Here is a 13,931-nt window from a genome sequence, read left to right as displayed (position 1 = left end):
CTCCTTGTTCTCAGATTTTTCCTGAAACGGTGAGATGTAACAAAAGATGGAAAAGCGTGTTCTTGCCTTAAAACTGTAGTAACTCAGGACTGGAAACCGCCTAGTGGGGTCCACGTAAGTGCTGCCGTCACGCGGGGAACGAAGCCAGACAGGGGAGAGAAGCAGGGGCAGCTCTGGAGTGAGGGGTCACTGGCTCCTCTCTTCTCAATCACAGAGGGGAACCTGTTGCCGTGCACCCCTCAGGACCCGAGGGGTTCCGTGATGAGGTGGCGTGCCATGCAAAGTTACGGTAAGAGTTACCCTCCCCACCAGGGTCTATAACTTTTTGGCCTGGCCTGTTTCCGAGTTGCTTATGTTATACCATGTTTATTTTTAAACATGGAAACACAGGGCAAAATTTTAAAAAGAAATCTTGGAGAAGTGGTTTCTCACTTCCTGCATCGTGAAAGCCTGGCGTGTCTCGGGAATGGGAGAAAGGACTAGGTTTCCCGATGCCTCCTTCTGTGGTCGTGCCGAGTCCCACTTGCGTACCTGGGTGTGGACGCAGGTGGAAGGGAGCCGGGAGCGGGCTGCTGTGGCCGGCAGTGGGTTGGGAGGCCGGTGAGGAGCCCCCCGGATCTGGCTGTCGTCAGCGTAGACTTAGCCGGTACGATTGCCGTTACGGTTGTTGCACCGGACGCACTCGGGTTCCATTCTGGCTCTGCCCCTTCCCGGCGCGATGGCCTGGACTGCGGTGCGCGGTTCCGTGACGGTCTGACCTGCGGACTGGGTAGAGGACTATGCTGTCCCTCCGGGTGTTGGAACACGTGCGCCTCACATCACGAGGGGCCGGCACTCAGTAGCTCTTCCCGACGGCTGTCGTCATTGTCTTCATGCCACCTGTGGTGTTACCTGTAAAGGTGTCTGTTCTTGTCTCACTTTTACTGAACATCTTTTTTACGGAGCTTTCGTAGGCTCTGTTTCTTAGCCCGGCATTCAGAGAAACTCACCATCTGGCTTGCTGCCCGCCGCCTTTCCTTTTTGCACACACGCTTGTGTCGTACCCAGCTTGTTTCCGGCCCTGTGCTTGGGGATCAGGACAGCAGTGACCCTCCCCACCCCCCACCCCCACCCTCCTGGGGCTGAGGGGGGGGGAACCTGGACTGTGGCATGTGCGCTGTGGGCCACGAGGCGGCGGGAAGGTCCCCTTTCCGTTTTCTTTCCCACCATTGATCCTCTGCTCGCTCATTTGTCCTCGTGTTGACCAGTTGTCTGTCCTTTTGCTCAAGTCTTCAACAAGCCTTACCGGGCACCTGCTACTGGTGGCTGTTGTGTCGGGCGCTGGAACACCCAGGAGTCAGTCCCGAGTCCCCGTCCTCTGCATTGCAGAGTGTGCTTCCACTTGGATGCTTCCAGAGCTTTGCTGACTCTCAGGGGTCCTGTGTGCATCTCACATCCCATCCATCATCCACACACCAGCCCCCACGCCACCTCCCGAAAGCTTTCCCGATCCCTCCGATGGAATTATGCTGCTCCTCCTTTACGTCGTCTTGCTTACACGCGGTTACAATAACACTCACTTCACTTGGCTTTGTGTTACTCAACAATCAGACGTTTATATCACATCTATATACACTCACCACTCTGGGGCCATGAATAAAACATGAACCCCGTCCTGAAGGAGCTCACGATTCAGTGTGGGGAGTCAGGCATGTTCACTGAGCGGAATTGGATTCCAACAGCGCATCTTGTATTATTTCTGCTACCTTTGAGTAGCCACAGTGAGTGGCCTGACCGGTGTTCCTCCCAGGAAGACACTGAGGTTCACGAATGTCTAGCGCTCGTTCAGCTCCGTGTCCCCTCGTGTGCACGATTGCGGTGGCCTTTCCGTACGGGTTGGCCTTCTGCACAGTTGTAGGGTCCCGATGGAGAAGTGTACAGAATTCATCGGGAGATCTAGTGGAATGCCTCTGATCACTCCTGCAGGGCCTGGTGCGTTTGGCCCCTGGGAGCACAGGCAGGAAGTACACGAGCAGGACAGGGAAGGAAGAGGAAGTGAGTGTCTGGCCCTGCACTTCGGGAACTTCAGAACGTCACGTTCCCGACTGGTTGTTGGGGGCCAGTGGTATTTCACACTGACAGCCCATAGCGACCAGGCACTCTGCTGCCCGCTTCAGCGGGGCTCAGGCTCCCCCAGGAAGTGCAGACACCAAGCAGTGCTGGTGCACACAGTTGAAACCAGGAAGAGAGTACATATATATATTTTTAATGATTATTTATTTATTTATTTATTTTTTTAATTTTTTTTTTCCAACGTTTTTATTTATTTTTGGGACAGAGAGAGACAGAGCATGAACGGGGGAGGGGCAGAGAGAGAGGGAGACACAGAATCGGAAACAGGCTCCAGGCTCCGAGCCATCAGCCCAGAGCCTGACGCGGGGCTCGAACTCCCGGACTGCGAGATCGTGACCTGGCTGAAGTCGGACGCTTAACCGACTGCGCCACCCAGGCGCCCCGATGATTATTTATTTTTGAGAGAGAGAGAGCGAGTGAGCATGCGTGAGCGAGTAGGGGAGGGGCAGAGAGAGACAGAGATACAGAATCTGAAACAGGCTCCAGGCTCTGAGCTGTCAGCACAGAGCCTGACGTGGGGCTTGAACTCACAAACCATGAGATCATGACCTGAGCTGAAAGTCTGATGCTTAACTGACTGAGCCACCCAGGCGCCCCTCAAAAAATTTTTTAAAAATTTGGTTTCATTTTGAGAGAGAAAGAGCACGAGCCAGGGAGGGGCAGAGGGAGACAGACACACAGAATCCAAAGGAGGCTCCAGGCTCTGAGCTGTCAGCACAGAGCCCGACGCGGGGCTTGAACTCACAAATCCGTGAGATCCCGACCTGAGCCGAAGTCAGACACTTAACTGACTGAGACTAGGGGCCCCAAAAGTACGTTTTGAACACGGAAGTCAGCACTCTTTCGTGAGTCTGCCATCAGGACTGAATAGGTCTGCGTATGACGGGTGGTGGACTCCTGGCCACGCCCACCTGTATGGCCTTGAGCAGCTTGTCTGCAAGGGGACAGTAGCAGGACATGTTCCGAGGGTCATGGTGTGGGTTCAGTGACAGCTTGGCCTGGCTCCTGCCTTGCGGAAGCTGTCCTTAACCGTCAGCCACCTGGCGCGGCTGTTCAGGGGACAGCACCTAGCATGCAGTAGGTGTCTGGTGTCTTCCTGGGTTGTGTCTGTGGGCGCCCCCCAGCCCAGGTGGGATCACAGTCGATGCTGCTCCTCTAATTTCACGTCTCTGTGACAAACCACTGCCTCCAGGTCTGTGACACATCCAGCCTTCCGTGTACTGCAGCCAAGACCATGGGGAGCCCCGAGGATATCTCACAGCTCATTTGGGCAGAGTTGATCTCTCAGTTGAAACACGTTGAGAAATGAAAAGTCATCTGAATAGCCAAGAAGAGTGCTGCAGATACCGGTTTTAGTTTAGTTTCCGCCCTCCTACCCTGGTTATAAATTCCCGCTAGACTGGACTGCTGGCTGAGAGAATCCATTCTTTTGCACAAATCTGGGACCTCAGCAGGCCCCCTTTCCAGTTCACGCTACCGGGACAGTGGATGCTGTTCAGTTTTCTGCGGCCCCAATTTGGGCAGTGCATTGATGAGCAGTTTTGAATCTGGTCTGTGGGTGATGGTATTATAAACTTTTAAGAAATTTTCAGATTGAGAAGAATCTCTTCTGTCATCTGCTCTGAGCTCCTGGGGGCTTCTCCTCTGCCCCCCACACTTGTTCCTTCCTATAGTCAGAGATTGGCATGTGTCCCTTTACAGGCAGGGACCACTTCTCACCTCCTTCCCCCTGAACCCAGCACGGTGGCTGCCCTGGGGACAGTCAGTGGCCGTGTGGTGAGTGTTCCCTGGAGGAGTGAAGTGGGTAGCGGTAGGATGTGAGAAACAAACATTAACAGGGCGTTCTGCGGTTCCCAGACTTTCACATAAATCATCCAAGCCACCTGTGTGCCGAGGCCAAGGGGCCTCATGGTATCTTCACGCCGACTCTGGTGTTCTCTCCCCCCCTGAAGAGGCATCTTGGGATGACAGAGGACAGCTGTCAGGGGGCAGTGCTGGTCCCGATGCACGCGACCTGTTACGTTCTATTTTCTGCCATCTCTTTTCAAGGTCCTCTATCCCATCACTGTAGTGATGCTTTCGTTGTACATACTCTGCACTCTGGTTGTGAAGCTGGGTGGGTTAATGTTCCAGAAAAGCAGTGAGAGGCAGAACGTACAGTGGGAAGAGCCTGGTGTTTGCCGGTCCTGGCCCCGACTCTTGGTTCCTTGACTTCTAAAAGAGCTGTGTGACAGTGGGTGAGTCGCTTAAGCTCTCTGAGTTGCAGTTGCCTGTCTGATAACATGGGAACAACATAGCTATGGTCTGAAGTTAGAAGATAGTACTTCATAGATGGTTATGTCAATTGCTATTATTAAAAAGGAATTCTAGGATAGAAACTTGTCTTGTTCCCGGGCTTTCCCGTCTGCCCTGCAGAGCAAGTTGGCATGGGGAGTGGAAAGGACAGGCCGAGCTTACCGAATTAGTTTGGACCAGCTTCTCCTGAGCCCCTCAAGTTCTTTTTGGGCACTTGGCCGCCTGCCAGCCTGCACAGCTGCAGCAGACTTAAACCCCTGCTCCAGAGAAGTTTATCCAGCTGGCGGAGTTGAGTCTGGGGACTCCGTGACACACGTGCTCCCGGTGATTGCTGTCCTTGTCATCAATTCACGTTACTGTCTGGCCCTGATAGAGGGCACTGCAGAGAGCCGCCTGGTTGGCTCAGAGCCCCACCTCGCTCTCTCGGCTGGGCCTCGGTCCTCAGCGTGGACTCACAGGCCAGATTCACAGGGCTTCTCCCCACATGACACCGGAGCGGCACGGGCTGGGGCGGGTTTAGACGCAAGAGTCCGTCGTTAACATGTGCGTCCGCGTGTGTGTCTGTTTGTGAAAGTGTAATATATTACTTCGTTGTAGAAAGTCCAGGAAATGAAAAGCTTGAAGTTACCTGTCGTCCCAGTCCTCAGAGAGCACCAACATTAGCTTACAGGTTTGCTTTCTTCTTTTTTTCCACGTGAACATTTTTATGCAGGGAAATCAAAGCATACATTCGCTCCTGTAATCTGCTTTTCTCGTGTCGCTTTCTTCCCATCTGTTTTAAGTCTAAATCTGAAACGTCTTGGAATACATTTGTCCGTTCCACATCGAACGCTTCCTGAGTGCCCCCCCCCCCCCCCCGTGTGCCCGGCGCTGTTCCTCCTGAGTGGGAAGGATGTTGATGGCACCTGACACCGCTGTGCTCTTGCTGAGTGCCAAGCACAGGGCTGGAAACTCCACGCACAGCTCCGCGGAGGGGCGCTGGGGTGGTCCAGCAGGACTAGCTAACATGGAGGGCTGTGTTTAAGGCAGACCTTGTTCTCATTGCTTTACTTTCATTAGCTCATTTCTTCTCCGTGACAACCCATTTTATAGACGAGCACACTGAGGCACGTGGAAGTTTGGTGGCTTACCCAAGGATACGCATCTAGAGCCAGGAGTTGAAGCAGGAGTTGACCCTGGCATTCTTAACCAGCATGGTGCCCTGCTTCTCAAGGGAGCGGAGATCCTCAAGGCAAGGTCTGGCCCGTCTTCCAATTGTTGACTGGTTGGTGGAAGAGTGAGCTGCTTGACGCGGGGGGTGATCTAACAGAGGTGGGCACTTGGAACCCAGAGGAGCCGAGTGGGATGGGAAAGTATTGCAGGAAAGGAGCCTTTGAGTCCGGTTGTGAGGGATGAGTGAGATTTCAGGAGATCTCGGGGGAGGAGCAGTGTGTGTGTGGATGTGTAACTAGGGCTTAGGGGGTGAGGCCGGGCCGCTCCTGTCAGGGCACGTCCGTGCCTTCGGGGCCTCATACTCTGGGTCAGCTGGAGTGTGCCGCAGAGCCCTCGCCCAGTTCCTGCCCGTGCCTGGGAAACCTCGGGCCCGATGGGACCTTCGGGCGGTGCGGCCTTTGCAGGGCCTCAGTATGTTGGCTCGTACTGGCGTTTCACACTCAGGTTGGTCAGTCCTGCTCGGCCGTTTAGAGAAGTCAGCGTGCACTTCGGTACCCCTGGGGCTTTGGGACCTGGCCTTCCAGACGTACAGCCCACGTGAGCTTCTGTCCTGGCTGCACGTAGCCCGGCATTATGATGCCCCTTCTGTTCCGAAATAGTTTACTGGGTTGGAGGGTAGAGACGTAGAGTATAGTAATCAGGCAAACTCGTATTTATAGAATGTGAGTTACTAGGTCATTGAGAGCATTTGGGCCCTTTTACTGGTTTGGGAGCAGAGGCAGCAACTTCTCTGCAGTTGGGTGCTGGTGTGCTCAGGGAGCACACCCGGCGTGAGTTCTGGGGCTGCCGTTCAGACCAGGGGCCAGGTCAAACTCCATCGGTGTTTCCCAGAGGTGGCTGCCGGCCCGCGGCTACAGGCAGAGGAGTGACCAGCAAACACGGAGGGTCTGTTGTGCGGGTGGCCATGCAGGGAGACACGGCAGGGCCGCTGGATGTCCTACACACGCAGGGCTGTGCCGGCACATACGTGACGAGCCCGGGCCAGCCACACGGGTTCCCGCTCCCTCTTTTTTCTTTTTTTTAATTTTTATTTTTCGGGGGGGGGGGAAGAGATAGGGAGTAAGCGAGCGCCTGAGTACACGCCATCAGGGGAGGGGCAGAGAGAGAAAATGTTAAGCAGGCTCCACGCTCAGCGTGACCCTGGGATCGTGACCTGAGCTGAAATCAAGAGTTGGGTGCTCCAGCGACTGAGCCGCCCAGACGCCCCATCCCACCCTCTTTTTAACCTGCCTGACCTTTCCCCGCCTCCCAAGCCGTGTCTGCAGAGCAGTCTCTCCGGGGGTCGTATCTGTGGGGTGCGGGCACGTCCCCCACTGCCCGCCTGTGGGGACTCTGCCCCATGTTATGGTTGGTCTTGCGACCCAGGAGCCCTCGTACCTCCTACCCTTCCTCGGTCCTTCTGAACGAACGCGGTCGTTCGGACGGGGCCTCGGAATGCCCTGTGAGCCCGTGGAAGTGGCCGCCGTGCAGCTGGTGCACTGAGCACCTGTCGTGTGCCAGGCCTTGCTCTCACTAGCCGAATGACCTTGACCAAGCACGCCCGCCTTGGGCAGGATGGCTGTGGTGGGCATGGAGACGTAACCTGTGTGTGTGGAGCGTCTGACACCCCCGAGGCGTGCAGTGAGTGCTGCGTCGACAAGCGGATGCGGCCTCTGAGCGCCTTGCGTGGACACCACCCGACCTGCTCCTCTTTGTTAGCATCTGCCTCCGAGGGTCCGCTGAGAATAAATGTGGTCTGGGAGGTGCGATGTGGCCAGAGTGTGGCCGACTCGCTGGGGGGCGGGGGGGGGGGCGGGCCTTGACTGAGGGCACCAGGTGACCTGTGTTCGCGGCCTGGGTTGGCCTTGGGCTCTGCAGTCAGCGAGCCCTGCATGTCTGTTTTCTTCAGTGTGGGTCTCAGTCAGGCTCCCCATCTTCTACTCACTTCCTGTTTGGGTGACTTCTGGGTCCTAAGAGCAGAACCTCATGTTTGTGCCTTGAGGTGCCTCCATGCAGGAAGTGAATGGATATGATGGCTCTGGAACCATTTGGATGCTCTGCGTTTCAACCAGGGACAAGTTACCTAATCTCTGTAAGTCCTGGCTGCCTTATTCTGACAGGACATTTCTCACCAATAAGTGGTTTCTAGAAGGGGAGACGGGAAGGTGGCCCAGAAGTGGGAAGGGCAGCCAGTCGCTTCTGCCTCTGGGACTGCAGGGTCTGTGGGAGGAGGGACAGGAGCAGAGCCAGGGGGCTGGGCCCTGAGGTGACAACCCCAGCAGGGCCTTCCTGGTGGACAGAGGAGGGGCCTGTTTTAATGATCTCCCATCACCTGGTCGGTGAGGAGAGGTTCCTGCCCTAGTGTTATGGGGACGGCCGAGCACATGACATCTGGGACGGGGCAGACGTAATGGCATTTTCTAGTCACACATACAGCCTGGATGAGGGGATAGCGTGTGCACGTGGGGCCCCGTGGGGCTGTGGGAGGTGGGCTGTGGGAGGTGGGGTGGGTGGGCGCAGTTGGAGCCTGTGGGGGATATCGTTGACCCGTTTGAGTAAGGCCGTGTGCTGGAGGGAGCTGAAACCCGCCACACAGCAGGGCGGTGGGACGCGGGGTGTGGGGGCGGCTGCTGGTGAGGCTGGTCCAAGCCCCTCCCCTCCCGTTTCCACCAGATGCCGAGGTAGTGTGTGATTTTGGGCCTTGATTTTAGGCCTGAAGCAGGGGTCATCTGGCAGGCCTGGGAGCCACGAAGGTGACACGGCTGCTTCCAAATGGCACAAACGCCCCCTCCCCCCTGCCTCCTTCCTGTCTCCCTTCCTCCCCCATCCGTGCATTGTAGCCCCAATGTTTATAGTGCTTCACACACACTGCTTTGCTTAATCTCCAGAGCAGCCCTGTGATGTGGGAGTTGTCACCCCTTGTCCACGCGAGGACACCTTGGCTTGATGGAGTCATTGCCCTCTATCTGTTCCAGTTGGTCAGAGACGGAGGCATCGGACCCGAGGCCACGTGACCTGACGTGCAGGGTCCGCAGGAGAGTGAGAGGCCCCTCTGCAGGCCTGTGCCGGGCTTGGCACCCAGGCCCGTGCGTCTGACCTTGACCTCTTGTTTCCTGCGAGGCTCTCCTACTGACTGTGCTTCTCCCACTCAACATGGATGTTTCTCCACAAGGTGATACAACCTGGATCGTCCTTGTTGTGGGGAAGCTCAGGTCAGCTCTGATTCCACGTACGAGAGCAGGGGTGCGCTGATGTGGTCAGAGAGAGGAGGCTGCGCGGCAGGGGCGGAGGTGAGCTGGCCCTGAGCTCAGCGCTCTGTGCCTCTTTGTGCCTCGCCCGCGGACACAGGCGATTGCCTTGCAACAGCCACGGGTCTGGAGTTTTCTTAGTACTTTGATCTGTCACATTTTAAATGGTTTGCCTTCTCCTTTGCCTTTTGGAATGGATCAGAATTTTCTGGGGGGATTGGGAAGTCTCATGTTGCCTCAGCGACACTGTCATCACCACCACTGCCATTGTCATTGTAGAAAAACTGTATGGTGACTTCTTGAGCTGGAACCTGGAAGAAACCCTTGCCCAGTTTCCTCTGCAACCTGGGAAGGTGGCCACTTTCGTCGTCAACATCAAGGTGAAACTGGATTTCTCATGCCAGGAGAATCTCCTCCAAGACCTCAGTGACGGTGAGCTCCCCCCCAACCCCCCAGTTTTAACCAGAACGTCGTGGCCCCTCGGGCTTGCTGTTTACCCGCTGTAACCTGCTTGCCATTCATTAGCTCGAGCTGCTCGCGACTTTTCCTGGCATTTAGTTGGCCCACTGAGTTACTGTATAGATTTGAAAGTCATAAGGGTACTTTTTAGTTAAATCATTTCTTAATTTCCCAGTCTTTACTGTTTTGTGCTCCTTTGCCAGGAGGTCATCTCAAATTGGCGGAGCTACTGCATTTTTTTCAAGTATAACTGCCGTGATCTAATTATCTGTGACGATAAAGTTCTCTGTCAGAGTCTGGTGATTTCTGTAAGGAGGTGGTGTCTGGAGAAAATGGGCATTAATACTTGTTGTAGCGTTAGGACTAGCTGGTGAGGAGTCGGATTTCCTAGATTCATTGTGTCCACTTGTGAATGAACGTATGCGTTCATACGTTCGTTTGGAGGCATCGTGGTGCGTGTTCGTTAGCTCAGGCTGCTGTAACGAGATACCACAGACAGTGTCTCCGTAGGACAGAAATCGATTTCCCGCGGTTCTGCAGGCTGGGCGTCAGGGTGCCGGCACGGTGTCCCCTCCTCTTCTTATAAGGACACCAGCCCTGTTGGGTTATGGTTTCACTCTCGTGGCCTCACTTAACCTTTATCGCCTCCTCACAGTCCGTATCCCCAAACACAGTCACATGTGGGGTCAGGGCTTCAGCACTTGAATTTTGGGGGCCACAGACATTCGGTTGAAGGGTATTGTTTGAGACGGCGGGTTCTGTCACTAGAACTTCCCGTGTTGCTTTGGGCGAGTGACTCTAGCTTGTCTGTGCCTGAGTCTTCTAGTGTAAGTGACCGTCTCTAGGGTCGGTGGGAGCATTTGCACTTCACCGGGAGCGTGGTCAGGGCTCAGCGGCTGTTGTTGTACTCTGTCCCCCATCACTCATTTAGAGCGTGACGCGACACCTAACTGTCTCTGATTATGAAACAGGCACTGGAGTAGGCTCTCGGACTGCAGAATGGGTGATGGTCGGTCGCCCGGAGAACAATGAGGGTGATAGCAACTAAGAGCTAAGAGGTTTACACAAATGGACCACTTAATTCTCACAGCAGCCATCTGAAATAGGCACTCTTTTTTTTTTTTTTTTTTTTTTAAATTTTTTTTCAACGTTTTTTTATTTATTTTTGGGACAGAGAGAGACAGAGCATGAACGGGGGAGGGGCAGAGAGAGAGGGAGACACAGAATCGGAAACAGGCTCCAGGCTCCGAGCCATCAGCCCAGAGCCCGACGCGGGGCTCAAACTCACGGACCGCGAGATCGTGACCTGGCTGAAGTCGGACGCTTAACCGACTGCGCCACCCAGGCGCCCCTGAAATAGGCACTCTTAATGCCTCCATTTTACAAGTGAGGACCTTAAGGCCCAGAGAAGTTGACTAAGTCTTCAAAGGTCACACAGCTAGGAAGTGACAGGGCTAGGCTGTGAACCCCGTCAGCTGGCTCCAGAGTGTGTCCTTGTAACCCTTCTGCGGCCCGTTGTTGCCCAGAGGGTCAGCCAGAAAAATAAATACGGAACCGGAGCGCCCTGCGACTCAGGGACATCGTGAGGTGCAGCTTGCTTTATCTGGTTGGGACCAGTAGGGGCCCCCAGAGTTGATGGTGTGACTTGGGCCTCCACCAGGAAGTTTCTTCGATAAAGAAAAAGCATGGCCCCCAGGCCTTGCGAGGAATTGGTGGTTACAGAGGCCCAGAGGCCTGTCAGTTAGGAAGTGGGTTTTGCCTCCAGGGGCTAGATGCCTGTCTGTCTGTCTGTCTGCCTCTCTCTGTCTCTGAGAACGGGGCTCTCTTACCCAGCCGGTCTCTTCCAGCTGGACCTGGGTGCTTAGGAATGATGCTGTCCTGTTGAACCCGAGAGGTAGAGGTTAGTTAACGCTTCGCGTTCCCATCATGGGGAATTCTCTTCTTCCCTCTTGTCCCTCCAAGGAGTCTCCAGCCATACTGGCCACCTGTCCCAGGAGCATGCCCAGCTGTCCTGCCTCAGGGCCTTTGTAGGGGCTCTGCTCTTGCCCGAATTGCTTTCCCCCACAGCCTGCAAGATCCGCCCCGAGTTGTTCAGATCTCCGTCCAGAAGCCTCCCCTGCAGAGAGGCCGCCCTGACCCCGTCAGTGGGACCAGCACCTCTTCCCTCGTCATTCTTGTTGCAGACAAGAAATTGCCTTTAGAGGAGAAGTTTCAGGGAACAGGGACCCCATCTGTCCCGTATTCACCCTGTCTGGGCTGCAACAGAGAGAGAGCTGTTGCACAGGATGTAGTCAGGACGAGTGATTCCTCCCCCTTCCTTACTGTGGGGGCTCTACCCTTATGACCTCCTCTCAATGTCATTACCTCTCAGGGGCCACACCTTGGAGCACTGTCACACCAGGGGCTAGGGTTTCAACATAGGGATTTGGGGAGGACGTAAGCATTTAGTCCATAACACGCTGCGTGAAATTTGCTCTCCTGTACTCTGTGGTATTTGACCATAGCGAGGCTCCTCGTATAATACTCATATTGGATTAAAATTGTTTGTATGTTATTAATGCAGGTAGAAAAGCCAGTTTGCTGTTGGACACTTTACAAACTCTGAAAATGTCAAGTGGACCTAACATTATACCAGGCCTGAATATCAGATAAGATGGATTTTTTTCTGCTTGTAAACTGCTTGATAGCACCAGAGTGCCCTCCTCTGCAAGTAGACAGAGGGCTGCAGACAGAGGTTCTGACTTGTCTTTTTCCCGAGAAGGGAGTTTGGCCGAGTAAATGGTTGGTGCCTGACACCTGTCCAGGGAGTGCTTGATTAGATGCTGTCCCCGGGGCCTGTCTGGGCAGATGGACTTCCAGCCGAGCTACCTGGCTGTGGGCAGGGAAGGACAGGACACCGACTTGGCTGCCTGCCGAAGGGGGCGCGCTCTCCCCGAGCGACACAACGGGAGGCCTCCGGGGGGCCCCACCTGTCTTCGTTTTGGTGGCCGTGTGAGCTTATGTGCTCAGGCGCACATAGCTTGTTATGTTAGTGCGTTTCCGCCTCTTGTTACGGAGCTCCGAGCTGAAAGTAAAATTGTAATCTGAGATTTGTCGTCTGGGAATACGTTCTCCTGTCCTTTAAAATAAAGCCGGATCAAAGAGAGCTAGGATGACGATCGCCGAGTTGTTTGTAAATGGGAGGCTGCCCTAATTTCCCATCAGTTAGCGATGGCACGTGGGTGACACGCAATGTGGTTGTTACGAACTAGATGCCCTCTCTGCTGATAACGGTGAACAGACGCTCTGGCTGGTCGTTTTCACGGCAGATTGTAGAATCTGAGGCACAGAATCTTAATGGCCACAACCAGGGCAAGTTTTGCAGAGGAACAAAAGCTGGGCACCACGGCCCACAGAAGACCCTTCCAGAGTATACCCTCACGTGTAGTTCAGGCTAAGGGGTCAAGAACTTAAGACGCAAGACAAACAAACAAAAAAGAAACAAGAGACAACCCCCCGCCCCGCCCCACCCCAAGCTCTCACACACAGAGGACGGACACGCCACTGGTTGCCAGAGCGTCGGCGGGTGGGGGGACTGGTGAGCCAGGCGGATGGGGTTGGGAGTCACCGACCTGGATGAGCACTGGGTGACGGGTGGATGTGTTGAATCACGGTACTGTATGCCCGGAGTCGACAGCTCCAGAGAGGCCACGTGTAGTCCTGCTTGGAGACACCCGTAAACTCGGTGACGGTGGCCTCTTGGAACTGGGAGGTGACCCGCGTGTGGCTCTCAGTCTGGCACTTTCAGAAGCCTTCATCCGGGAACCACTTGTGGACCCAATTTGCTTTTCCAGCATGGACTCAGATTAACTGTGGGTACCGAAATTAGATGCCATTTGAAGAATTTAGAGCAATAAATATAGCTATCATGCAAACCAGGAGACTGGATTCAGTGTGCGTTGTGGACAGATGGAAGAGAATTAATATTTATTGAGCAATGTTAGAGGCCGCACAGAAGCCTGGATCAGCCACTTTGTTTGTACAATTTCTATTTAACCTTCCCAACAGCTCTGTAAAGTAGATGATCTTACAAAACAATTCCCATTTTGTAAAAACAGGTGGGGGGACTGTTCTAGATTAAAGGAGATTGAGGAGAAATCCCACAGTGAAATGCTGGATGCGATCCTAATCGTATCCTGGGTTGAATAAAAATGCTCCGAGGACATTTTTGGGACCTCTGTGTTCCGGACGGGGCACGGGAGCCACGGACACAGCCGAGCAGGCAAGGGGCTCACTCACGCTCTCCCCGTCCCCGAGGGAGAAGTCTTGGGCCGGGGTCTGGCCTCTCTTGGGGTTGGGCTGGCTGTGCTGCTGTGGGAGGGGGACGCGGCCCTCCTCGGTGTGTCCACTCTTGGGTTTCTTGGAGCCGACGCTCGCCGCTGGACTCCCAGACTCCCACAGGGGCTCTCTCGCACGTGGGTGATGGTCTAAATCAGTGTGCTTTGTGGGGAGGACCGTGGAAAACTGACTCCTCCGTGATGACGAGGCCACTCCCTGCAAAGTAGTTTTAAACTGCGTTAGTAATTATTTTGATGGGGATGATGTTGGTATTGGTATTCTGAAACTGTGTGGAATAAAGTGAGTGAT

General features: G+C 54.6%; 1 protein-coding gene across 2 annotated transcripts in view; it reads left to right on the top strand.

Moving 5' to 3' along the window:
• Nucleotides 1–13,931, top strand: part of TRAPPC9 (trafficking protein particle complex subunit 9) — a 575,309-nt gene that overhangs the window by 154,778 nt on the left and 406,600 nt on the right. For both annotated transcript variants that reach the window (XM_047074228.1, XM_047074227.1), the window contains one exon: nucleotides 9,126–9,278. In XM_047074228.1, coding sequence (XP_046930184.1) covers nucleotides 9,126–9,278 — 153 coding nt within the window. The remainder of the gene's footprint in view (nucleotides 1–9,125; nucleotides 9,279–13,931) is intronic.

This window comes from Lynx rufus, unplaced genomic scaffold (assembly GCF_022079265.1).
Source record: "Lynx rufus isolate CCGP_SWC_20201006 ecotype Redwood Valley unplaced genomic scaffold, mLynRuf1.p SCAF_12, whole genome shotgun sequence".
Lineage (NCBI taxonomy): Eukaryota > Metazoa > Chordata > Mammalia > Carnivora > Felidae > Lynx > Lynx rufus.
The sequence above is the reverse complement of the archived record's forward strand: the minus strand, read 5'-3'. Positions and strand labels throughout refer to the sequence as shown.